The 26,125-nt window shown below is 43.8% G+C and overlaps 1 protein-coding gene across 3 annotated transcripts in view; it reads left to right on the top strand.

Moving 5' to 3' along the window:
* Positions 1 to 25,736, top strand: part of FOSL2 (FOS like 2, AP-1 transcription factor subunit) — a 30,169-nt gene extending 4,433 nt beyond the window's left edge. For 2 of the 3 annotated variants that reach the window (XM_072634069.1, XM_072634071.1), the window contains 3 exons: positions 9,684 to 9,935; positions 20,796 to 20,903; positions 24,640 to 25,736. In XM_072634069.1, coding sequence (XP_072490170.1) covers positions 9,684 to 9,935; positions 20,796 to 20,903; positions 24,640 to 25,155 — 876 coding nt within the window. In that variant the 3' untranslated portion in view covers positions 25,156 to 25,736. Of the gene's footprint in view, positions 1 to 2,265; positions 2,350 to 9,683; positions 9,936 to 20,795; positions 20,904 to 24,639 lie in introns of all 3 variants that reach the window. The other variant, XM_072634070.1, reaches the window with a different exon arrangement.
* The last annotated feature ends 389 nt before the right edge of the window (positions 25,737 to 26,125 follow it).

A 26,125-nucleotide genomic window follows, 5' to 3' on the forward strand; every position in this document is an offset into this window, starting at 1 on the left:
TATGCTTTTTCTGCCTCCCTTCTCAACACTTACGGTCTCTGGGAGGGAGCATTACGCAATCTAGCCAGTTACACAAACATAGGTTATTTCATAACTTGTTTTCATCAGCTGGGGCCCCTCTTTATTAAAAAAAACACACAGAGACACATAAAAGACAACAAAAACAAAAGGCAGAACTTTTCCAAGGTTGACCATTTCTCAGATAACTTAGGATAATAAATCAAGGGCACTAGAATCCTGTTTTCCTGTCAAGGAATACTAGAATCAATCTCCTATTCTCACAGTCACCCTTCTCCTCCTCCCCCTCAATCCCCTCAGCCCATGCATGCACGAACACACACAATATTTCCCTGGGAGTGAACTTTACCAACAGTACCAGGCTGGGACATTCCTAAGTTCAAACAACTTTACCAGAAATGACTGAGATTCCCAAGGCATCTCCAGCCATACTTCTTGAGTGCCCCCTAGGGGGCACTCTTAAGAACATCCCTGGAAATGTCTTCCTTGGAATTCCAAGCTTTAAACTTGACTTTCAGAGCTCTTGTGGTCTAGTTTTTAGAGGGAGATAAATACCACTATGTTTAATCTGCCCTTAATTGGGAAACTTTTCTATTTGAACTGTATCTCCCCATAAAAATGTATTCTTTAGGTTGAAGGCACCTGGTTGAAATAGACATTTCTCTCATTTGGGTCACCAAAATGTATGTGGGTACTATCACTCATTTTCCACTGTTAGTCTCCCAATGATGCTGAACTAGGGACACAGAAATTTTTTTCTCCTGAGTTTGGCAATGGTGGTAGTGAAGATGCATTGTTTGTGCCTTGATCAGAAAAATGTTATAAATCAGGATCTGATAATGATGTTGTCAAAGAAATTTAGTCTGTTCTGTTTATTTGGTGGAACTTAGCTTCACTTTGTCATCAAAGTGATAAATGTAGTTGTATAGAGTGAGGGTGTCAGTCCTCCAAACTGAAATCTTAATTAATTTTCATTACTTGACTCCCCTCCTGTTGAGCACCATCTTGCTGGTATAACGCAGAATGATTATAAAGCAAGGAGATTGTTTCTCTAAGTAGTAAATCAGAACTTTGACCTCCAGATATGGTTTTCAGAGCAGACCTGGGGGGGGGGGTGGCATTCCCTTAATCCACTGATGCCACCTTGTTCCACACGGCATGCAGCACATTTTTTTGGATAACATTCATTGGGGGAAGGGGTGGCAAAGAAGGGAAACAGCAATAAATCCTTAGCCTTTGAGGGTGGATTTCATCTTTGAGGGTGCTCTCAAACCTTTGAAAGTTGGGGAAGAAGGAAAGTGTTCAAGATCTAACAGGCAGTCACTGTTCAAAAAAATGAACTATGGCTAGAAAAGCCATAGGCCTGAGCAGTGGCAGCATTGTGGAGCTAAGTATATAACCTCCCAAGGTTATTGCTTCCAGAGATAGCCTGTTATAGTGGAAAGGACTCTAGGTTTGAGGTCAGAAGGACTTGGATTCAAATCTTAGCTTCATCACATAATACTTAGGTGCCCTTGGGCAAGTAATTTAATCTTTCTGAGCCTCAGTTTCCTGGTCTGTTAAAATGTGGGGGTTGGACTAGTTGACTTTCAACTCTAAGTCAGCCATCCTACTTTAAAAGGGAGTGCTCATTTGCTTGTGTACATGCTAATTCTATTGGAACGTTAGCTCCTGAAGGGCAGGTACCATGTGTTATTTATCTCTGTTTTGCCTCTTACCCCCACCCCCCAGGACAGGACCTTGGACATAGATGGCACCTAAAAAATGCTTAGCATTGAAATATCCCCTTTCTTGATAGTCTTGCCACATGTGTCTTATTTGTGGTGTATTCTGGAGACTAGTGTGAGTGATGGCAGTAAACATACATTCTGTAACCCTATACTGCTTTGACTGTCTGGCAATTTTAATTTGTTGGGTTTGGAGAGGGAAAATACAGTATACAGCTTTTCTTGGTCCTCCCCACTGTTTCGCAGACCTACAACGTGGCAGGATTTGCCACTGTGCTCAGGAGAGAAAAGAAGATGGATGTTTGTCAGTGTGTCAGCTTTAGGATAAGTGAGGCAGATAGTAGATGCTTAGTTAATTCTTAAGGACTTGGTTTGAACAGAGAACATAGCCTCAGCCCTGAGCTAGCCTAGGCTCAGTACCTTCTGTAAATGGTAGAGAATTCAATCACTCGTGACTAGGTTTGTTTTTTTTTCTTTTTTCAGAAAGTTCTTGATAATTCCTATGGTTTCCTTTTCATAGAATCTTTGGGAAGAAAGGACCCTGAAAGAAGGACTATGCAAATCACCACAGTGATCATTAGCTTACTCAACAACTGCTCTTAATGTAAGTGCTAGTTCCTAGCTTTAGGCCTAGTATTAGGAACTTTCTTCCCTTTTTTAAACATCAGATAATTTCTTAGTCTCTTCAAAAGATCGTAGACAAAAAGTGAAATACAGTGGAAAGAGTGTATGCGTGTGTGTGTGTGTGTGTGTGTGTGTGTGTGTGTGTGTGTGTGTGTGTGTGATTTGGGGCAAGTCATTCTACTTCCCTGGACTCTGTTTCCTCATCTGTCAAATGAAGGGGTTGAACCAGATGATTTCCAAGCTCCCTTCCAACTCAAAATCAATAATTCCATGATCCTTCATTCTGATATGCACAGAGTTAGTTAACCACTAACTATGTTAGCCTTGAACCCAGGAAGAAGTACTTTACAAATCCCTGCATCCAGTCATGGTGGAGAAAACCCTGGCTTTAGAGTCAAATTCTGCATTCAAATCCTGGTTCTGCATCTGGCTACTTGTGTGACCTTGGGCAAATTAATTCACTTTTCTGGGCCTCGGTTTCTTGATCTGTAAATTGAGGGGATTGGGCTAGACGTGCCTCATCCCTTCTAGCACTAAATTCATGCTTTTATAATTTTAAATGATTGTAGATTTTCTTTCTTCTTTTTCTTACCTTGCCAAGATGGCAAATAATACAAAGGAAATCAATTATATTGCCTACAAAATATTTTTTGAAAAGTCCATCAACCCCAATTTTAGAAATTTCAGAGGAAAGATGGAATAACCTTTCCTAAGATGAAAAGGTTTACTTGTTAATTTAAGTAGGATAATTTAGTTCAATTTTATTTAATATGAATTTAATGAAGTACCTGCTATGTGCTAGGCACTATACTAGGTGCCTGGGATTCAGAGACAAAAATGAAACAATCCTTGCTTTCAAGAAGCTTACATTCCACTGTGGAGAAGGGACTGATGGGAGACAAGTATAATTCCTTGTGAGATGAGTAGTACTTCAGATATATGAGAGTCCAACAGAAGATTGAGATACAGGGTAGGATATTCTAGTTATTCATTTAATAGGCATTTCTTAACTAACTACTATGTGCCAGGTAAAATGTACTAAATGTTGGGGACCCAGAGACAAAAATGAAATAGTCCTTGCCCTCAAGAAACTTCTATTCTATCATGGATGAATGGAAGGAATTTCATCTAGCTTCTATGTATAATTTGAAGGAAAGAAAGTAACTAGAAAACATTTGGGTCTGGATTTACTCAGAACCTTTCCTAGGGGTACTTTTTTTCTTACAAAGCAAGGAAAATTAAAAGATACCCGAGGAATTCATCCTCTTCCTTCAGAACTATATGTTTATCTCATCCCGTTCGTCTCCCATGAAGATGGGATAAGTTTACCCTGACCATCTTAGGAGGCTGGGGAGGGGGTCCATGGGAGAGAAAACGCAATTCCATCACATATATCGGTGAGTCCTTCCTAGCCCTGTAACCTGAGGAAGAGACTAGACAGCTTTGGGCAGAAAACACTCAGGGTCATTGTGGCATTAATGGAAAGAAGACAAAATTGAAGTTCAATGACTTTCTTTTCTTTTTTTTTTCTTCAGAAATTGCCTCTCTTCCTGACCCAGGTTCATATCCTGGGCTCTGCTGCCTACCACCTATGTGACTTGGGGCAATTTTATTTCCTAGGGTCTCCATGTATAAAGGACTAAATGGCCTTTAGTTGGACTAAATGACCTTTAAGGTTTTTTCTAGCTCCATAAACTCTATATGAGTTTATAAGCCGGGGACTCCTGACTTTTTTGGGGGGGGGGGGTTACAGATTCCTCTTTGGCAGTCTGGTGAAACCTATGGACTCCTTCTCAGACCAATATTTTAAGACCATAAGATGAAATATGTAAGACTACAAAGGAAATCAGTTATCCTGAAGTCCAAAATATTTTTTAAAAAGTTCACAGACCCCAGTTTCAAAATCCCTACTGTAATGTTTGAAAGCCTGGTCCAAGATGACATTCCAATTATGAAATGCCAAAAAGTGGATATGGGACAAGCCAGCTGCCTTGGATTTGCATCTCGGATGCCATTTTTGACCATCTTAGGTGACTTTATCTAGGACAAACCATTTGTTTATTTTAAATAGGGTTCCAAATCCTTATCCTTGATCATTACTAGAATAAGGTACTAAACACATCTACAGCAAACTTAGAATCTGAGAGTAAATTGACTAGTGAAATACAGGACTCCAGATCTTAGAATCCTTGAATATCCCCAGTTGGGAGGGAAATCTGGTCCAATCCAAGGCTGAGCAGGAACATCTTCCAGTGGTCACTCAACCTCTTCTTAAAGGCTTTCTCCTGACCTTGAAGACAGTTCTAGTTGTTAGCAATTTCCTTCCTGAAACTTGCTGCTTTCATCCGTAGCCTTCCGGGCCCAAACTGGACAAGTCTAATCTTTTTCACATGACAGTCCTCTAGACAGCTATTAAGTCTGTCTTCCTGTGGTGGTGGTGGTGATGAGGTGTGTGTGTGTGTGTGTGTGTGTGTGTGTGTGAGAGAGAGAGAGAGAGAGAGAGAGAGAGAGAGAGAGAGAGAGAGAGAAAGAGAGCGCTACAGATATTCATGTCTAGATCCGAGGCAGTAGTGTGGGCTCTCAGAAAGGTAGCTTTCCCCAAGGCTCAGGCTTACTCTTCATCCTTTGGACTGCAGTGACCTGTCTGGCTGCTCCACTGCATACATCCTCAGGGGCTGACAGTAGGCCCAGTGATGTCATTTCCACACAAAGTTTGGGCGGAGGTGGGGGTGGGTCTGAACCCAGTATTTCCAGCCAACACCCTGCCAGGGTGTTTTTTGGATACTGGTCTAATCCAGGAGTTTATTAGGGTTTCTGGAGCCCGAAGTTGAAACAGCAGAGTAGGCCTGTTGACCACTAGATGCTTTAACTTCCTCCCCTTAGCCCAGAATCTCAAGAAACTTAGTTAAATGAATCAGGACACCATAGCCTTTGGGTATTCTCTTGTTTTTACTTCTTTCTTTCTTGTTTCTGAGGATGTTGTTTCTCCAAAATTCCCAGGTCCTCAGTATGTGGGGCTGAGCCTTCTAACCCCCCTGGAGACTCTCAGAGTATCCCAGGGTATGTTGCCTAGTGTTTAGCATGTAACATAGTGCCCATCACATAGAGGTACTTAAAACATGTTTACTGACTGACTGTTGCGAATGATTCAGTCTTCGAACTGGAAGATGCCACATGTCTAACCACATGTGGCACACTATGTTTCCCTGATATCCTCAGGTCTGTCCTAAAAAGGAGAGTCTCTGAGTGGTCGAAGGCACCCCCAGGAAACCACTTCAACTCAAATCAGTTCAGTTCAACAAACATTTATTAAATGCCTCTGAGGTGCCAGGCACTGGGCTAACTGAACACTGAGGGTACAGAGACAAAAATAAAATCAATCTTTCTTTCTGCATTTATAGCTGCAGCACCTAGCACATGCTCATGTTTATTCCACTGTCCTACTCCATCAAATTGTATCTTAGGTTCCGTCCCCACTATAGTATTCCCTGTTAAGGTAGCACAGTGCCTTGGCACATAGAGGGAATTTAATCAATACTTTTTCTAAATGTTGCATATGAAGGAACTTGACCTCCTGCTGAATTGTTGCCTTCTTTAAGTGGTCTGTTGATGCTAACTGGTTCCTGGGAATGCATGATTTATTCCCAATGTGGCACTATTGACCTGATTCTAAGGTCATGTTTGCACAGAGGGATGCCAGGATCATTTCAGGGACCACAAACTGCCAATCTCACCACTTCTCTCCTGCATCATCGTAACTTCCTGGCTAATGTTTTCAGAGCTGGGACAAGGCACATCTGCCAGATCTAATTTAGACTTTTGTGTGTCTCCCAGAAAGGCTCCTCAGAGACAAAAGCATTCTTTATCAGGGCCCCAGGCCCCTCTGGGGATGGGACACAGCTTTTCTTGCAGTTCTGTGCCAGGGTGTTATCCAGATGGATTTACCTCCTGTCTGAAACAAGGTGTACAAGCATTTCAGAGGCCCTCATTACCTACAACCTTGTTTTTACTGCTGGCTTGTTTTGTCTAGACAGGACCAATTGCTGCAAGGAATCTGGCGGACAGGATCTCTGGAGTACGTTTTGTAGACCTGCTGTCTACAAAGCAAACCAAAATGCCAGCAGCAAGCTTAGTCAAACTTTTCTTGGGGGCCTTTTTGCCTCTTAGTCCCAATTGTCCAACCTCTGGTTTTTTTCCAGTTCAATGTACAGAGGTGGGGGTCTAGTCCCTAAGAAAATAGAATACACTTTATTTGAGGAAGATACCTTCCTCAAAGCTGATGGTTCTCTTGAGCTCAGGAGGGTTCAGGTCAAATTATTGAATCACTTATCTCCAGAGGACTCCAAGATTGCCCAGCTCATTGAGGACCCCAAAAGCTTCCAGTTAAAAGTAAAGAAGTAGAATGTAAATTTGGGGCACTTCCCCCAGAAGGAGAAAGAGGAAGCAGTTTTCTGAAGAGTTGCTTTCAGTATGACATGGGGACACAATTGACCACTGATGTAATTTGGGGCAAGTCTCCTCTCTGTGCCTCAGTTTCCTTTTCTGTAAATTGAAGGGGTTGGATGAAATGACCTTTGAGGTTCCTTTCATCTCCTAGGAGCTTAAGAAGGATGGAACCCTGGATGTTATAAGTTGAATATAGTCGCACGTATAAATACATATATAGACTGCCTCAGCCATTTCCCCCAAACATCACGTTTGTCCCCTGCCTAGCTGTTCTCTCAGGGGAGGATGATGTCCACTTTGCTTCCTAACCTTTCTTTCCTTCTTTCCAGGTTCAGCTTGTGTCACCTCCTAAATGAAGTCTTTCTTGACTTTTCCAATGATTGATGCCTCTGCTGCCCCTTGAAATTTCTTTGTGTTCATGTTGTGCAGATTTTGCACATGTTTCTATTTAGCTGTGTACATGCATTCTTTTCCCACAGTATTATATAAGTTTCTTGAGGGCAGGAACAGCTTCATTTTTAGTTTGAATGCACAGTGCCTAGCACGTAGAAGACACTTAATATGAGTTAGCTGAGTAAGTCATCTCTCAAGCCTTGTTATCTTTGCCCTTAGTGTTCCTTGTGGAGTTCTAAAGGATGGAGCCCTTTGACACTGGGTCCTTGGGGCAACCACATTCTTCTCAAAGACAGCTAGTTCATAGAATCTCATCTATAGAGATAAAAGGACCTTTAGGAGCCCTCTGCACCACTTCCCTCATTTTACAGATGAAGGAACCGGGGTCAGAAAAGTTAAAATGATTTGCCTAAGGTCACATAAGTAGCAAGGAGCAGAGGAAGATTTGAACCGGGGTCCTCCGATTCCAAGGCCAGTCATTGTACTTTCCTCTGAATCACATTGTCTGTCTTAACTGAGGCAAGATTCAAGCCCCCATCTTCCTGAGTTGTGCCCTCCTCTGTCTGCTGTGCCAGCTAGCTGCCTCTAGTCTGGCAGTCTTAAACCTTATGATTCCTTGTTTTGAAATGAAAACATTCTGTCTTTCCATCTCCTAGATCTCCATTTCCACTGAAGGAACCCAGGAAAAGTTGGATGATTTTTCAGGGCACCCTTGAAGGAGCTGTAGTAGTAGATGATTCTGTCCACTCTGGGCAGATCAGAAAACACACATACACACACACACGCACACACACACACACACACACACACACACACACACACACACACACATACAGACTCAGTCACACACATGGAAGCTGTGGTCACCAGTGAATTACCAAGTCCTAAGATGGGTCATCTAGCTAAGAGGAGAAATGCTTCCAAGTTATGGGCTGTCTGAATCCAACCAAGGAAATCTATGGAGATCTTTGGCAAGGTCAGGCTAGATGCCAGTGTATGAGCTGATTCAAGGACAAAGCGGGATGTAGGTGTGTTATATTCTATTTATCCCCCAGGTGAATTGGCCAATCAATGAACAATTATTATGTACTTACTGCATGTATGGTACTGTGCTTTATGTCGGGGAGTTGCAGACAAAGATGAAATAATCTCTTCCTTCCTCAACAAGCTTCTATTCTGTCTATTAAGAGATCCTATAGGTTAGATGTTAGAATATTTACAGAGGGTTAGGTGGAAACCTCAGGAGCATGAGGTTTTCTGGTTATTCTTCACTCCTGAAGGCTAGAAACTTGAGGCAAAGGATTCCAACCCTCTGGGCTTCTGTTCCCTGACTATAACATGTTAGGGTTGTACAGGATGAGTTCTAAAGCATCTTCTAGCTCTAAATTCTATTGCACTGTAACTTCTCCTTTGTCAATTGCATCCCTGAAAGATGTTGAATTCTTCCTATAATGAGGAGCCATCTTGTTTGCCTTATTTTTAAAATAGATTTCTTCATAAAGCATACCACAAAAAAGCATTACACTGTGATACAGCAGGGGCAGGGTAGAGACAAAAGAGTGCGTGCTCTTCCAAATACTCTGGCTGCGGGACTTTGGACAGACTTCTCTCAGGGTCCCCAGGAACTCTCTAAGACTATATATTGCTCATTTGTACCAGAAGAAGGATTTCTCCACACTGGGAGTTTCCCACACCAATGAAATTGCAGATTTGAATATTTTTATTATTGTCTGAATTTCTTGGAGAATGGGATAGGAGATAAAGAACATTTTATACCTATGAAGTTTTTCAAGAGAACGAATCTCCCAAATAACCTCTATGAGGATGGATAAATGGATGCATGGATAAATGACTAGATGAGTCAAATGATACAGTATGCGCATTCTGGTACAGATGAACAGAAAGGTGACAAGTATGGAGTCTGAAAGTAGAAAGAGCTGTCCCAGGACCCTCTCCCACAATGCTAAGCCTTCAGCCCAACAGGGGTCCATCCTTTTAGGAAAGTGATGCGTTCTAAAGGCTTCTCTCATTGGTCGTTGGCCACAGGGTTCTTGCACCTAGGGGAATGATTGACAGCTGTGAATCCCAAACCTCTCTGAACACCCAGGCAGAAGGCCCTTCTGCTGAATACCACGACAGCTTGCCTGGGTGAGGTGCAGAGAGTGCCTGGCTGTGTGCATACTGATGGGCTGCTGCATCTATTTTAAAGTCAGCTTTGGATGTGTTGACAGCCTTATTTCTCTGTCACATTCCTATAGTTGGGCTGCAGACTGGAATGGAAAGACTCGTGCCCAGGCAGGATTCCTTTGCGTCATGGATGCAGCAGATTTTGTTTAGAGCCTCTGGGTCAGTCTCATCTTGGGTCCTGCCTCTTCCTGGTTTTCTCCTCTTGGTACCTTCTCTTCTTTTGCTCAGATTTGATTCTCATCTTAATCTCATTTTTATTTTGTATGTCTCTTTTTTTCTTTGTCTTAGAAATTCCGGGTAGATATGCCAGGATCTGGCAGTGCCTTCATCCCCACGATCAATGCCATTACCACCAGCCAGGATCTCCAGTGGATGGTGCAGCCCACAGTCATCACCTCCATGTCGAATCCATACACCCGCTCCCACCCTTACAGCCCACTGCCAGGCCTTGCCTCGGTCCCGGGACATATGACTCTTGCAAGACCTGGGGTGATCAAAACCATCGGCACCACTGTGGGCAGGAGAAGGAGAGATGAACAGGTAAAACACAGACTTGTGAAAATGAACCAGGCAAGAGAGCTTAGAAAATCTTGTCAGGGTGGGCATTTTTCCACAGAGATGGAGAAGATGGAGCTGGGAGACCTACAGCTTATTAACAGAGTTCTTGACTACTGTGGGTAGAACATTGGGCTTGGAGTTAGGAAAACTTGGGTTTGAATCTGTCCTCAACCACTTATTAGCTGTGAGACCCTGGGCGAGTCACTTCATTTGAAACCAGCTGTGATTTCTTAGTTTGTAAAATGGAGCAAAAATCACAGATTCAGATATCAGTATTTTTATTATTATCCCATATTCATTTCTTGGAGGATGAGACAGGAGAAGAACCTTTTATATGTAGGAAATTGTTAGTAGTGCCTTTGATAGAATGGAAAGAACACTAGCTCTGAAGTCAGAGGACCTGGGTTCAGATTCTGTGTCTGATGCTTCCTCTTTGTCCTTGGGTAATTTGCCTGGGCCTTACGTTCCTCATTTATAAAATTAAGACCTTAGATTAGATGGCCTCATGAAGTCATAAGATCATAGACTTTGAGATGGAGGAGATCCCAGAGGCTCTCTAGACCAAATCATTAATTTTACAGTTGAGGAAACTGAGGCCTGAGGAAGTTATTTGACTTGCCCAATGTCACACAAATGGTCATTGTCAGAGTGGGATTTTCACCCTCATCCTCTGCCTCTCTGGCTAGTGGGTATTGGTTCTGTGAACCTATGATCTGCCCCACAAAGGCAGGGAGCCGGTGGTCATACAGTTCAAAGCCATCACAACAGGCTCTCTTTCTGCTTTGAGTGGTTTTGTCATCCCAGTAGGATGACATCAACCATTTGAAGGAGGAGATAGAGTAGACACTCTATGCATATGCCTCTGAGGGGAACTCAGGACTCATAAAATGATGGACATATCCACCTATCGGAGCTCATGCTTTTTAGAGTGGCTGGCTAGCCCTCGAGTTTGGCTTGTCAGTTGAACTGGGTTTCGTAGGTAGGCAGAGGGCAGAGTCCTACAGTGTCTCCATGCCCCTGGAGGATCCAGGAAATGGTCACTATTGAGCATTTATGGAGCTCTTAGAGAACTCAAAGTGTGTGTCAGGCTGTTTTATGAGCTGCTTTCTAAGTATCTCTATGAATGGGGTCAGCATCAAATTTTCCATGTTCTAAAGGAAAAGGAGGTACAGGCTGGGGGGACAAGTTTAACACATTGTTTACCAGAGTCCAGACTTGGATCTGCTACCGTGACCAGTGGCTGGAAGGGCCCTGAGAGGTCATCCAGTCTCCATCCCTGTCATTTTATGGGTAAAGAAAGTGAGACCCCTGGAGGGGAAGTGACTCATCAGAAGAGACGCAGGTAGCGTCAGAGTAGGGATCCTTGCCCCCCCACAATTCTCTCTTTTCACTGCTGAATATTCTAATAGTGCTCAGAGTAATTGAGAAGAGTGCTGGTTCTGGGGTTTGGGAACCTAGGTTCAAATTTTGCCTCTGACATCTACTACCTTTTGGACCAGGGGTGGGAAACCTGTTTCCTCTTTGGGTGTGGCCTTTTGACTGAGTCCAAGTTTTACTGAACAAATGCTTTTGTTAAGGGGATTTGTTCTGTGAAGTTTGGATTCAGTCAAAGGGCCACACTTAAGGACCTAGAGGGTCACATAAGGCCTTGTTCCCCACCCCTGCTTTTGACCTTGAGTAAGTCACTTAACCTCAGGGAGCCTCAGTTTCCCCATTTGTAAAATGATGCCTTTGTTTTAGCTGCTATCTGAGGTACCTTCTAGCTCCGAATATATGATCTTATGACGAAAGAAAAAAAATGTTTTCAATTCAGTCCATTCCAGAGGCAATATGGCATAGTAGCTAATATTAGACATGGCACTAGGACTCAGAATCCAGTCTAGCCTCCCATTAGCTGTATGCAACTTTGACCAACTCTCCTAATCTCTTTGATCCCCAGTTTCCTCATTTCTAAAAAAGAGTTAAAATAGTGTCTGCCTGGCAGGGTTATTATGAAGATCAAATGAGAAAACGTATATAAAAGAAAGTAAGGAATCAAGCATTGATTAAGTGCCTACTGTGTGGTAGGCACTGGGCTAAGTGCTTTACAAATATTATCTCCTTGGATTCTCACAACGATTCTAGGAGGTAGGTGCTATTATTATACTCATTTTACAGCTGAGGAAACTGAGGCAGATAATGGGTCAGTGACATACAGCTTGTAAGTATCAGAGGTCAGATTTGAACTCAGGTCTTTCTGAATCTAGACCCTGTGCTCTAGTCACTGTGCCAACTAGCTGCCTCTAAAATGCTTTGCCAACTTTGAAGTACTAGGTACCTATGAGGAAATATTATTATTCAACAAATATTTCTAAAGTATTGACAATGTGCAAAGTACTGTGCTGGATACTAGAGATATGAAGCTGCTGCCTTCAGGAAGCTTATATTCTTTGAGGGTAATATATTTTTGTTGTTTGGTCCTTCAATCATGTCCTACTCTTCATGACCCCGTGAACCATACTGTCCATGGTGTTTTTCTTGGAAAAGTTACTCCTCCTGCAGGTCAAAGCAAACAGAGGTTAAATAACTTGCCCAGGGTCACACAGGTAGTGTGACTGAGGCTGGATTTGAATTCTAGGCCCAGCACTCTGTCTGAGCCATCTAATATAACATATGTACAGATAAATAAATGTAAATTAATTAAAATAAAGAAAGAGAGAGAACATCTATAACTAGGATGGGATTGAGAAAGGTTCCACAGAGGAGGTGATATCTGAGTTAAGCCCTGAAGGAAGAAAGGGATCCTGAAAGGCAGAGATGAGGTGAAGGTTTCTTCTAGGCATGGGGGCCCAGCTTGTATAAATGCCACCCTGGGAGACAAAGGCTTGGAGGCCCTGCTCCCCGGTGGAGGCACCTTCCCTTAGAAGCCTGGCCACATACTTCCCAGTTTGGTTCCTTGTCACATTGCATTGCCACTACTAACTTGTACAGTCATCCCCACCTGGCAGACTAGCGCACCTCCTTGAGATGCCCACTCTACTAATCGACATCCTCTTGGAGAAGGATCAACTCCAGGTTCTTCTTCACTCTGAACAGCTTATAAATCTGTCCTTTCATTAAGAGGGGAATAGTGGTCACCTGGCCATTATCATCGATGGTTTCAGTGTTATTTGGAATTGTAGAGCTTCTTTCTCCCAAGAGACCAGTACTTTCCTGGGAGATCATATATGTATCCCAGCAGGGGTATAGGGAGAGCAGCTAGGTGGTGCAGTAGATAGAGTGCCAGGCCTGGAGTCAGAAAGATGAGTCTTTCTGAATTCAAATCTGGCCTCAGACACTTACTAGCTATGTCAAGTTACTTAACCCTGCTTATCTCAGTTTCTTCATCTGTAAAATGAGTTGGAAAAGGAAAGGGCAAACCACTCCAGTATCTTTGCAAAGTGAACCCCAAAAGTCACATTTTAGAAGGGGCATTCCTAGGATGGTAATTAGCACGGTAAAGGACCTCAAGATCGGCATTGTTTGAAAAAACTGGGGAGGGGGGAAGGGGAGAAGAGAAGATGTGACTGGGGGAGGTGGTATACCGATAGCTGTCTTCAGTTATTTGTAACAGTAGACTTGTTGACCCCCAGTGGGAAGAACTGGGAGCAAAGAGAAGTTCTAGTGAGGGAGGTATTAATTTAGTGGAAGTAAATTAGAGCTAGCTGCTAGATATGTCCAAAAGTGGACGGGTGGCTTTGAGAAGCAGTGGGTTCCCCCTCACTTTTGGAGGTAGTGAGTTCTCCCTCACTAGAGGTCTTAATCAAAATCTTGGATGAAAACTTGGCTTGAGATGTGGTAGCAAGGATTCCTGTTCACATTGTACTTTGTGGCCCTGACATTCTTTTGAGCTCAGACTTTTTTGTATTTCTGTGATCTATTATAGTAATTAAATACTGTGCAAATCAGACAGAGCGGCCCATGTTAATCAGCCTTCATTCATTAAGTGCCCTGATGTTTCCAGTGAGGTCTCTTATAATGGAGCCACCCTTTAGGATCAGCAATCATAATCATGTCTCCTATTAATATGCTTTTCTCCACGGACCTCAAAAGATTTTACAGACTTTGGTGAGCCAGACTCTCCCAGGACATAAATGACCCCAGGGATGAGTCAGGCACCTTGGGAGAGTCATTGACTCCTTAAGGCTGCAGGGGACCATGGCAGGAAGATGCTGAATGGCATTCGCCTCCTCTCTGTGAGTGATGCCTAATGCACACTAATATCCTAATACAATCTGACTGGAGGCTTTTATTTGTTTGTGAGAGGAAGGAAGGAACAAGAGGCATTTTCTGATGATCCGTCATGAGCCAGGAACTCAGAACCATCACTCATCAGGACTGGCAGTCAGAGACCTGAGTTCTGGTCCCAGCTCTGTTCCTAACTGAGTGGGTGACATTGGGCAAGCCTGTTCACTTACTCGAGCCTCAGTTTCCTCATCTGTAAAGTGAGGGGATTGTCTTCTTTCATTTAGCAAGAATTTGTAAAAAAAAAAAAAATTGATGATAATAATAATAAATAAACAAAAAAGAATTTGTTAAATACTTTATAAGTGCCAGGTGCTGGAAATACAAAGTAAAAAACAAAATGTTTCCTGCCCTCAAGAAGCTTGCATCCTGTTGGGGGAAGACAACATGGTTGTGTTGGGTGATATCTGGGGTCCTTTACAGATTTGTGGTTCTATTCTAAGACCAAAAATCTAGAACCAGGATGGATCCTAGAAGCCATATAATCCAAACTCCTCATTTTACAGGTGAGAGAACTGAGGCTTTAGAGAGGTTAAATGACTTACCCAGATTTACCCATATAGTGTACAGTCTGAATTAGGATTTGAACCCAGGTTCTCTGGCTTCAGAGTCCTCTCTTACCTCTATTTTTCTGTCCTGTCCTATGCTATTTTATCCTATCCTGTTCCGTCCTGTCTGTCCTTTCTCATACAGTTTTCCATTCCATTCCATTCCATCTCATAAGGTTTCCTTGCCTCAAAGTCAATGGCTTTTCTACTAGGCTCAGTTTCCTCTTGACCATCCCAGGAAGCATAAGAGGGGATCCACAGCAGAGGAAATGCAGTTCCATCATGGATATCAGTGAGCCTCTCTTTCCCTAAAACGTAACAAACTCTAGGAAGAAATGAATGTCAGCTTCATTAAAAAAATCCCCAGGCCCTTGTACCTGGCACCACGGAAGGAATATCGAATCTGAAGTCAGTTATTCTCTTGGTGACCTTGGGCCAGTTACCTTTCTCTGACCCTCAGTTTCTTTATCTGTAAAAGGGAGGGGTGGAACTATATGGTTGGAGCAAAGTTCCTTCTGGTTCCACTGCTGGTGTCCTAGGATCCTATCGCTCGGTGGGAGGGGCACTTCAGCAGGAGCCGGGTCTGGCACCTGCTTGTGTTCCAGGAGCTTGTTTTCGAGAGGCCTGGGGCTCTGAGGGGAGGGTGCGTGCAGTGTGTGGGTGGGTAGGGCTGTAGTGCTGACACACACACGCTCTGACAGTGTTGATCTCATGTTCCCTGGATACTTCCTATGTTGACAGCTCCCACAACTTGCTGCACACCTCCCAAGACTGGGGTTTTGGAAGGAGGGGGAAGGGAGGTTGGGAGCAGGCATGGAGACTTCTAGGCCAGGCTTCTTCCAGGATCTCGGGGTGCTGGGAAGGAAAGAACTGAAATGATAGTGAAGACGCCGCAACATTTCAAGGATGTATTGTTTTGTTGGTGTGGAGGTAATCCCTTCACCAACCCAGATGGCAACTTCTCTCTTACTTAGTAGGTAGATGGTCTTTGAGACTTGCTGGGGTAAAAAACCAAAACCTCATCTGACATCTGGTCTGGGGATGAGCCCCTATCTGAGTTTAGCTAGGATGGTGCTCACACAACACATAGAACATGGTGCCTAGTCATGGTAACAAAATAATAGTGATAATTTATTTGGGACTGGACCTATGATTTTCCTGGTATAGGGAACTCCCAGGAATTCCTACTATCCCACAATATATTGGCAACAGTTCTGTAGTTAATGGTTTCAGAGGAGCAAGTAAATGATTTGCCAGTATCAGAGGCAGGATTTGAAACCATATCGTCTTGCCACTATCCACATTGCCATGATACCTCTCTAATAATAGCAATAATCACACATGTATTTGTGTCATATGTATATATAAACACATGTGTCTATATACATATACACGTGCACATACAACTTTGTAGTTTACAAAGGGCTCTTGTATCTGTCATCTCATTTGATGTCATACTCAAAAAGGTGGATGTTTGCAAGAACCTGAGGAGATCAACAGCTCTGAGTCTCTTTTTAGTAAGCTTTGGGCCAAGCCATGTTACAGTCATGTGTCTATGTGATCTGGTGAGAACATTTTGCTACCTTCTGTACAATCCCTAAATAAGGCCAACATTGAAGAATTAAGAACATAACAATAATGTTCCTGGGGCTATTAAACTTGTTTTAACCTGATTCCCCCAAAAGTTGCCAACCTCACGTAGAATACCAGATGAAGACCAGGACTGAGTATTTTGAGACATTTGGTGATGCCCCTCAAAGCCCCTTCCAGGTCACCCTCGAATGCCAGAGGAGGCATTCCCACAGGGTGATGAGAATTCTGCTGTAACCTGGGCTCATATCCTTACCTGAGACCCTTCATGGATTATCATGATAGAATCCCAGAGGTAGAAGAGACCTTAGAGGTCATCTAGAAAAGGTTTGGTTTAATCAGTTAATCAACAAGCATTTATTAGGTGCCTGCTATGAGCCAGACTCTATGCTATTCACTGGGGACACCAAGTCAGAAATCCAACAGCCCCTGTCCTCAGGGAGAGTTAACCCTCCGCTGTGGGGAAACAACACATTTATTAATGAATATATATTGAATAAATACCAAATACCCACCGGTTAGTTTAGAGACAGAGGGCCCTAGCAGCTGGATGATCTCATCAATAGTGAGCTGAGTCTGCATGGAGAGAGGCGATGAACAGCATTGTAGGAGGAGGAGCAAAAAGGCCACTTTGAGTAGAGGGTAGTTCTGGGGAGGGGGCATGTTTTTCAGAACTTTAAAGATCACAGATAAAAGTTTATTTTCAGTCCTGGAGCTTGCTGACTATAGGAGTTTGACATGGTCAGATCTGCCCTTGAGGAAAATTACATTGGCAGCTTCATGGAGGTTGGATGGGACAGAGGAGAGGCATCAATTAAGGGGTTGTTGGAATAATCCAGGTGAGAGGTGATGAAGACCTGTACCAAGATGGTGGCTGTGGCCATTGAGATTGGGGAGAGCAACAAATATGGAGATAGAATCAACAAGACTTGGCAGCTGATTGTGTGTGAGTGAGGAAGCTAGGATAACACTGAGGTCGTGAACCTCAGAGACTGGCAGGATGGTGATGATTGAGGGAATACTCCAAATGGTCACGCCACGTATGGAAAAAGTACCCCACTGGCAGGTAGAAGACCTGGTTCTGAAGCTTTACTCTACTACTTACTAATTGTGTCATCTTGACAAGTCACTTGACTTGGCCCCGATGTCTTTGTCTATAAGATAGGAATAAAAAGACCTGTCCTGCCTGCCTGACAGGGCTGGTGTGACATCAGATGAGATGATGGATAGGACAACCCTTTATAGTAAACTTTAAAGTGCTCTAAATAGAGGAGGCAGTGTGGTACAATGGAAAGAGCCTTGATTTGGGAGTCAAAAGATTTGAACTCATATGCTGTGACTTGCGAGCTGAGTAACTGTGGGCAAGTCCCTTTGCCTCTCTGGGCCTTAGTCTTCTTATCTGTACAATAAGGGGGAGAGTTGGATTAGAAGACTAAAATTCCTTCTAGCTGTAAATCTAGGAGCTTATGGTCTAGTGTATGTAAGGCATTATTACCATTACAATTATTTTTTTATCCTCATTCTTGTTAGACCCCATTGACAGTTTGTTTGGAGAGGCTCATTGTCAGATTGACTGCTGGGGGATAGATTTTTTTACTGTAAATATTTGTTATTCTAGTAAAAAGCAAAAGTATATGTGGAGAGTAGGGGTGGGAGTGGAGCTTAGCCATAGCAAACCCTTAGGCAAAGCTGATTGTTGCTGAGTCATTTCAGTCATGTCTGACTCTTGGTGATCCTATTTGGGGTGTTCTTGGCAAAGATACTGGAGTGATTTGCTGTTTCCTTCTCCATCTTATTTTACAGATGAGGAAACTGAGGCAACAGGGTTAAGTGATTTGCCCAGGGTTACACAACTAGTAAGTGTCTGAGGCTGGATTTGAACTCAGGTCTTCCTGACTCCAAGTCCGTGCTCTATCCACTGCACCATCTAGCTGCCCCTATGGGTAACTGGAGAGCCAGAGAGTCAAGTCAGCAAGTGATACAACAGGCTACTTAAGCTACACATCTGAGAAGGCTGCCGTAGACTAGGGGTCCCAGTGCTTCTGGGTGTACCCTCTGGGTGATGTCAATGTCATGTCTTCTCACTTCCTCACACTGTGTGCATCACTTTCTTCCTTCCTCTGTACCTTACAGAGTGGTTTCATGTCCAGGCAATGGCCTCACATGTTTTCTAGGAGATATTTTTGACTGATGGAGGTAGAAGGATGCAGTCTAGTACCATCAGTTCTGGGTCTTTGAGGTCTCTATCTGAATGAGGATGATAAGGTTATGTGCATAGATCATGGACTGCACAGTGGAGTATAGGCTTCTGGTGAATAGAAGCTGGATTGCCTTTGATTCTTCAGTGCTTACTGCAGTGCTTGGCACACAGTAGGTGTTCATTAAATGTCTGCTGAATTGAATTTGTTGTGTGGGGTCATCAGATTTAGAGTTAACTGGCCATATCCTCTGATGCACTGGTCAGTCTTGTTGCAGAAGACCGTTGAAATTAAGAATCCAGAAAATTGTGGGGACTATAACATAGTTTTTTCTTTTTTATTCTTCTAAACTATCAGAGAACTGAGCCTTGGGCCAGATGTTCAATTCAGCATAGTCAGTCAATCAACGAGCATTGATGAAGCACAACGTATGTGCAAAGTCCTGTAATAGGGGGGTTGTGGAAATACAAAGTCAAAATGAATTCTCTGCCCTCAAGGAACTTACATTCTTAACAAAAACAACAATCAAGTAGCTATTGAATGCGTTTGTGTTTATATCATAGTCATTTCTATAAATGTTTCTCCTCCCCTTCTCCCATGGGACCCTTTGTCATAATGAAGAAAAGCAGTTTGAATGTCTGGTAGTGTATAGGTGATTCTACTTCTGTAGTCCACCCACTTGTTTTGGAAAGTGGAGGGATGCTTCATGAGCTTTCTAAGGAGTTTATGTTCCAACGGGATGGCTGTCAGAATGAATACTATTCTATACCCTTTGACCAGAATGCCAGACGGTTGCTGCGGGTGGGCAGTAGTCTCACACATCCAGTGACGAGGGAGGATGATTCAGGCCCTTAAAGGTCACTAAGTTGTGGCCACATCCCTTGAAAGCAGCGTCCCCACCAGGGCCTGGCACCTTAGCAGAGTGTTTTACTCAGTGAATATTTGTTGATTAAGTGAGATCATGTGTGCAATGCACTTTGTGGGCTTCAAAGCAGTATATGAATATCAGCCATTATCATTAATGTAACCATTATTATTATTATCATATCAATTTAAAAGCTGTTATTTCATCATGTCCAACTCTTTGTGACCACATTTGGGATTTTCTTGGGAAAGATACTGGAGTGGTTTGCCACTTCCTTCTCTAGCTCATTTTTACAGATGAGGAAACTGAGGCAAACAAGGTTGAGTGACTTGCCCAAGGTCACGTAGCTAGTGTCTGAGGCCAGATTTGAATTCAGGAAGAGGAGTCTTTGATTCCAGGCCCGGTGTTCTATCCACTGAACCACCTAGCTGCCCTTGGGAACATAATAGGTGTGCCATAATAGAATCATAGATCTGGTGCTAGAGAGGACTGCAGAGACCTTGAACTCCAACACTTCCATTTTACAGCTGAGAAAACTGAGGCGTAGGCAGGTTGTAGATTTCCCAATGTCAGAGGTAATAAGGGACAAAAGTAAGAATGAGAAACCACTGCCTCTGACTGACTCCAGATCTGGCACTCTGTCCAGTGTAGCTTCATTTGAGTTGAATCAGACATATGTGGAACTTTTTCCCAGAGCATGTGACAGATCCTCTCAGGTGAGGGTCTAAGGAAGGTAGTGTCAGGAGGTCCTTTCTGACTGTCCTGACACATTGCCCATGTGCTGGACCCGGTTGGACAAGGAGAGAGTCCTTATGTTTTTCTTTCTCTTTCAGGGATTCCAGGGCTAGGTTCTTCATCCACCAAATGGGGATAATGAATCTGGCAGGGATGACATGGGTGCTGGGAGGGATAATTAGCTAGTTTGGAAGAAGCTGCTTATGCAGGTGGGGTGAAGCCAGGCAATGAGTGGAAATCTCTCCAATATGCATTTCCAGCTTTTACTCTTTGTTCTTGGCAAAGCATCAGGGGCTAACATGACAAAATATGTCATCTTGCTACACATCTGGCAAATTCCAGGGTCCATTTCTGCCTCAGAGAGAACAGACCCTGTTTTCTTCAGTATTGTACATGTCCTTCCTAGTGTAAGTACCTTAGTAAGGTACTTATTCCTGTGAGCTGTGAAAGAACCTTGAACTGTGGTCTCAACTTAAATATCTTTCCCAGTTGAACCCCAGTCTAACTCCCTTCCTACACATCTTCTCCTGATTTCTACCTGGTTTAAAATATTGTTTTCTGAAAAAACATTCTCAAGATTGCCCTGATTCTTATCATTTGTCACTTCCTTATTTTCTCCTCTCCTTTCTGTCCACACGTCTAGCTGTCTCCTGAAGAAGAAGAGAAGCGAAGAATTCGGAGAGAACGGAACAAGCTTGCTGCAGCCAAGTGCCGTAACCGACGCCGGGAGTTGACTGAGAAGCTGCAAGCGGTAAGAATTGTTACTGGTGGTGAAAGACACCAGGCTCGCTGCCTTGACACCTTGTCCTCTCTAGACCTCTGGAATCTGTCAATCCTAAAACCAAGTGATAGCATGGACCTATTCTAATATAAAAATTTCCAGCCTTCAAGAGCCAGTGTAAGTCTGATTCTACCTCTGGTCATTCTGCTGTCCAGAATTTAGTCCCCTCCATTTCTAAATACTTCAAATGTTAGGCCCTAAATCTAGTAGATTTTCTCTCTCAATCTAAGATCAGTAAAAAGATGTTTTCCCTAAACTCCATAGTTTGGGTTCCATTTTTGACAAAGATGAGTCATATTCTATGACTGTGCACCTTAAATTCTTCATGTCCTTTGTTGGCATGAACTTCCTAACCTCACCCCATACCATGTCAAATGAGCCTTTCTCTGTGGTCTTGATACTTCCATTCTGACCTTATGAGTCACTCTCTCTAGCTTCTTAATCACCCAAGTCCGTGACCTTTCCCTCCCTGACCCTTGATCTGACCAATCTCAACATCATCCCATTTAAAGAGTCTATAGCTCAACCCCCTAAGAAGAGATAATGGAAGATCTGAATTGGATCCAAATCCTTCTCGCCTCATTCAAAGATGTCTATGGAAAGGAGAGTACATCCTGGGTACATCTCTTTTGACATGAGAGATACTCTTATACATGAACAGCACTCTTTTAGTTTGCCAGGAGGCAAAGAATCTATAGCAGGAAGGGATAGAACAGTCTACCAACCTTCTCGTTTTATAGATGAGAAGGCCTAGATTCAGAGAGTTGAAGGAACTTGCTCAGAATTACAGAGATAAGAAGTGGGAGAGTCAGACTGTGAACCCATGTCCTGAGTCCAAATCTAGGGTTCCATCTACCTGGGCTCTTCCCAGAGTCCATGGGACCCTTCAATGATGACTCTTTCCCAAATGAATTCTGCAGTGTTGAATTTTCAGGATTAGATGGCAGGGCTATTATCAGAGATTGCATGAGGATGCTTTTTTCTTCAAATCCTAAGTGAGTGGGCAAATCCATGATAATAGATCCACAGAAATGGGTAGAGAAGATGGGGAGGGGGTGGAGAAAGTGATGAGGCAAGAGTGGAATCATATCATTTAGGATCATTGGTTCAGAACTCCAGAGCTTGAAGATTCAGAAGCCATTGAGTGCAAACCCTAATTTGAAAGATGAGGTCCAGGGGAGGTTACCTGATTTGCCCAAGATCACGTGGGAGGCAGAGGTGATTAATCTTTATCTTGGTATCTGGACATTGTTTCTACTGGTATTTGAAAACTTTCCACTTTTCAACTTTGTCTTTCCCCACAAATCCTAATTAAGTTAATTCATAAAATCATAGATTTAGAGCCGGAAGGGGCCTTAAGACCCATCTAGTCCAATTTCCTCATCATTTTATACATAAGAAGACTTCAGTCCAGAGAGGATAAGTCACTTACCCAGAGGTCACAAAGGTAGTAGTTTAGCAAGAGTGACATTAGACTCCAGAGCCCCCATTGCTTCGATTTTACAAGTATTAATTAAGCACTTGCTAGGGCCTGAGGCTTCAAAGACCAAAACAAAACAATCCTTGCCCTCAGAAAGTTGATATTCTCCTGAGCCTCAGAAAATCCTACCCCTCCAAAGCCTAGAGTAACCCTTACAAAGTCCCCATGTTCCTCTTTGAGGTCATGCACCTTGCCCCTCCCTTCCCCTCACAGGTCCCTTGGCCACATCCTCCACAGGAAACCTCTCGTAAGCCCATGACGCTTGTCAGACTCTTGAGGCAGATGGAAACTTTTCTCCTATAACTGTCCTTCACGTCCTGCTTTGTTTGACTATTGTCATACCTTTCCTTAAATAGGAGTTTGCACTGGGTGGAGGTAGGGGGCAGCATGTAGAGAGAGGAATAGGTTGGTATTTACTCCCTTAGAAATGTTGTCTTATACCTTATCTGACTGTATGATTTACCCTGAAAGGTGAAGAACAAAAGTTGGCTCTGGAAATCTTGAGACCCATTCTGATGGAATTGGGGAGGAAATGAAGGGAAGGGGAAGAGAATAAGCATTGATATAGCACCTACTGTATGTCAGGCACCAGGCTAAGTGCTTTTAACAAATATGTCATTTGTTCTTTACAACAACCCTGAGAGGTAGGTACTATTATTATTTCCATTTTACATTTGAGGAAACTGAGGCAAACAGAGGTTAAGCAACTAGCCCCAAGGTCACTCAGTTAGTAAGTGTGTGAGGCTGGATTTGAATTCAGGTCTTCCTGATTCCAGGTATCGCACTCTATCTCCTACTCCATCAACCGCCTGATTGAAAGAGAAAGTGAATTTGGGTTTGAGGATAGGGGTTGGGAGAGAGGATGAAGCATAGGAAAAAAAGGGTAGATTCCCAGGAGAATACTGGTTTTTCAGTTCTCATTTTAAATATGCTGAACTTGTGATGTACATGGGACATTAAAATGAAGCTCCCTCTGTAACATATACTACTGCTAGTACCTTGGGAAAGTCAATCATCCTTCCTAGGCCTCAGTTTCCTTATTTGTAAAATGAAAAGATTGGACTGGATGTCCTATGAGGTCCCTTCCATCTCTAAAACTATGGTCCTATGACCTCATTCAATAAAGCATCACCACTTACTGGCTATGGCTGCCCCATGATTATTCTAGGAGACAACATTTTCCTCTCTTTTCCAAATATCCTTTTTCTCCATTTTGTGTGCTGAACTAGATTGGGCTTTGGAGACAAGAAGCATCTTACCTTCCAGGTGTTTTAGAATTTTTAACTTTAGGTCCAAGATGGTGAGATGAGGTGCTATTATCATTCATTCACTCAACTAGAAGACTTGAATTAAGCCCCTACTGTGGACTAGTCCCTGAGGGAAAAACAAAGCTTAGATAAAACATAGGATCATAAAATAAAGGATAACAGATCTAGAACTTAGAAGAACCTCAAGATAATCTAGTCCAACCCCTTTAGATGATTGCTTCATGTTGGGAACTTACAGTCTAGTAGGCCTAGTAAGGACAAACACAGACATGACAAGTTCATTTGAAGGTTGCAAACAAAGTACTTTGTGAGATCTTGGGGGAAAGTCATTACCCCTGGGGATATCAGTGCAGGCTTTATAGAGGAAGTGGTATTTAAATTGTTTAAAGGATGGGTAAGAATTCCACTGGGAAAGTGGGGAGGGTGTGGCATTCTAGGCCTAGGGAGCAGTGTGTTTGGGGTGGGCTAGAGCGCATTTGACTTTGGCTTAGGGCATAGAGGGAATGTTATGAGACAAAGATGGAAAAGGAGGGTGGAACCAGTAGCAGGTCTCTCCTGATTCATCTGGGCAGTTTTGTTCAGGTCCAGGTTAAGTTAGATGCTTTTACAGGGTTCCTTCCACCTCTTAAGACACCGTGTTTCTTAGATTTTGTGACTGGGTCCACAGAAATTGTTTGCGGTCACTCCCGAGTCTGAACTTGAGACATTGTATGGTGGTCCTCTGGAATCAGAGACTTGGATTTCAATCCTGACTCTTGATACTTACTACCTGTGTGACCTTGGGACTCAGTTTCCTCATCTGTAAAATGAGGGAGTTGGACCAAGTGACCTCTGAGGTTGCTTCCAGCTCTTGGCGTATGAACTCTTGATCCTGTGGTTCATTAACGTTGAGAACATAGAAGGGAAAATGGGGGTTCCTCCCTTTGACTTGACTCAATTTCTCTTCTTCTCCCAACAGGAGACAGAAGAGCTGGAGGAAGAGAAGTCGGGGCTGCAGAAGGAGATAGCTGAGCTGCAGAAGGAGAAGGAGAAGCTAGAGTTTATGTTGGTGGCACATGGGCCTGTGTGCAAGATCAGCCCCGAAGAGCGTCGGACCCCACCATCCCACAGCCTGCAGTCCATGCGCCCCGGCGGCGGGGTAGGTACTGTTGTGGTGAAGCAAGAGCCCTTGGAAGAAGAGATCCCATCCTCCTCCTCTTCAGCCCTGGACAAGGCCCAGAGGTCCGTCATTAAACCCATCAACATTGCTGGGGGCTTTTATGGGGAGGAGCCCCTCAACACCCCTATTGTGGTGACCTCCACTCCAGCCATCACCCCGGGCACCTCCAACCTGGTCTTTACCTACCCAAACGTGTTGGAGCAAGAGTCCCCTGTGTCCCCTTCTGAGTCATGCTCCAAGGCCCACCGGAGAAGTAGCAGCAGCGGGGACCAGTCTTCAGATTCCTTGAACTCTCCCACTCTCCTGGCTTTGTAACCCAGCTGGGTGCTGTCCTTCCCAGTTCTGGAGGGGAATGAAGGGAAGCCACCCTCCACCTTCTCCACTGTCTCCTTCCCAGGGACCAGCACACTGGCAATGAGTGATGGCAGAGAGAGGGACACTACAGGAGAGTTTGGCTCTGGGGAGAATGGAGTGGACTCTGGCGATGAGGAGTACGGAGGACCTCAGGACAGACCGGTGGATGAAAGTGGGGGTTCCCTCATTAATCCCATAGGCAGTTCCTGTTACCTTCGAAACTTGGGAGAATTCTGTTTTGTGGACTCGTGTATCTCCCTGAAGTTGGTCTGGACCATTACTTTCCCTTTCTTCTGATATTGTATCTTGGAGTGGTGGTTTCTTTCCTTGGCTTCCTTTCCCCCATCGGGGGCACATTCAGTGCCTTCCCTCCCACTCAAACCATTCCTGTTCAGCTTGATTCCCGTTATATTGATTTCTCTCCCTTTTTTGTTTCTCACCCTTCCGGGACATTTCACGAGGGTGGTCTCAGCACTTAAGACTCCCTTAAGAATCTTTATTTGTTTCTGGAGGTAGGGCTGTGAGTAAATGATTTTCCTTGAGTCTGAAGTGTGTGGCTTGTGATACTGGGCCAAAAACCAGGAAACAGGCCACCAAAGGCTCCCCCAAAGACATGCCCCATCCCTACCTCCTGGAGATGGAGATAGAGCCAGCCCCTTGGCCTTCTCCACCCTCTGTGCAGAGCTGGGGAGAGGCAGTTGCTGCAGCTGCTCTAAAAAGAAGGTGTTCGTGGAGGCAGATGAGAGAGGCACAGCTCCCCGTGGGTGCGTGCCTGCGTGTGTGCGTGCAGTCAGAGCTGGCTTTGCAAAATGCTTAATTACCAACCCAGGAATAGCGCCAACAAAGCCAGGAGGGTGCCAGCACTGGCTTCCCCCTCTTCGCTGCTGCCTCGAACAGGGCGTCTCCCATAATTACTGCCTCTCCATTTGGG

The sequence above is a fragment of the Notamacropus eugenii genome, chromosome 1 (assembly GCF_028372415.1).
Source record: "Notamacropus eugenii isolate mMacEug1 chromosome 1, mMacEug1.pri_v2, whole genome shotgun sequence".
Classification (NCBI taxonomy): Eukaryota; Metazoa; Chordata; class Mammalia; order Diprotodontia; family Macropodidae; genus Notamacropus; species Notamacropus eugenii.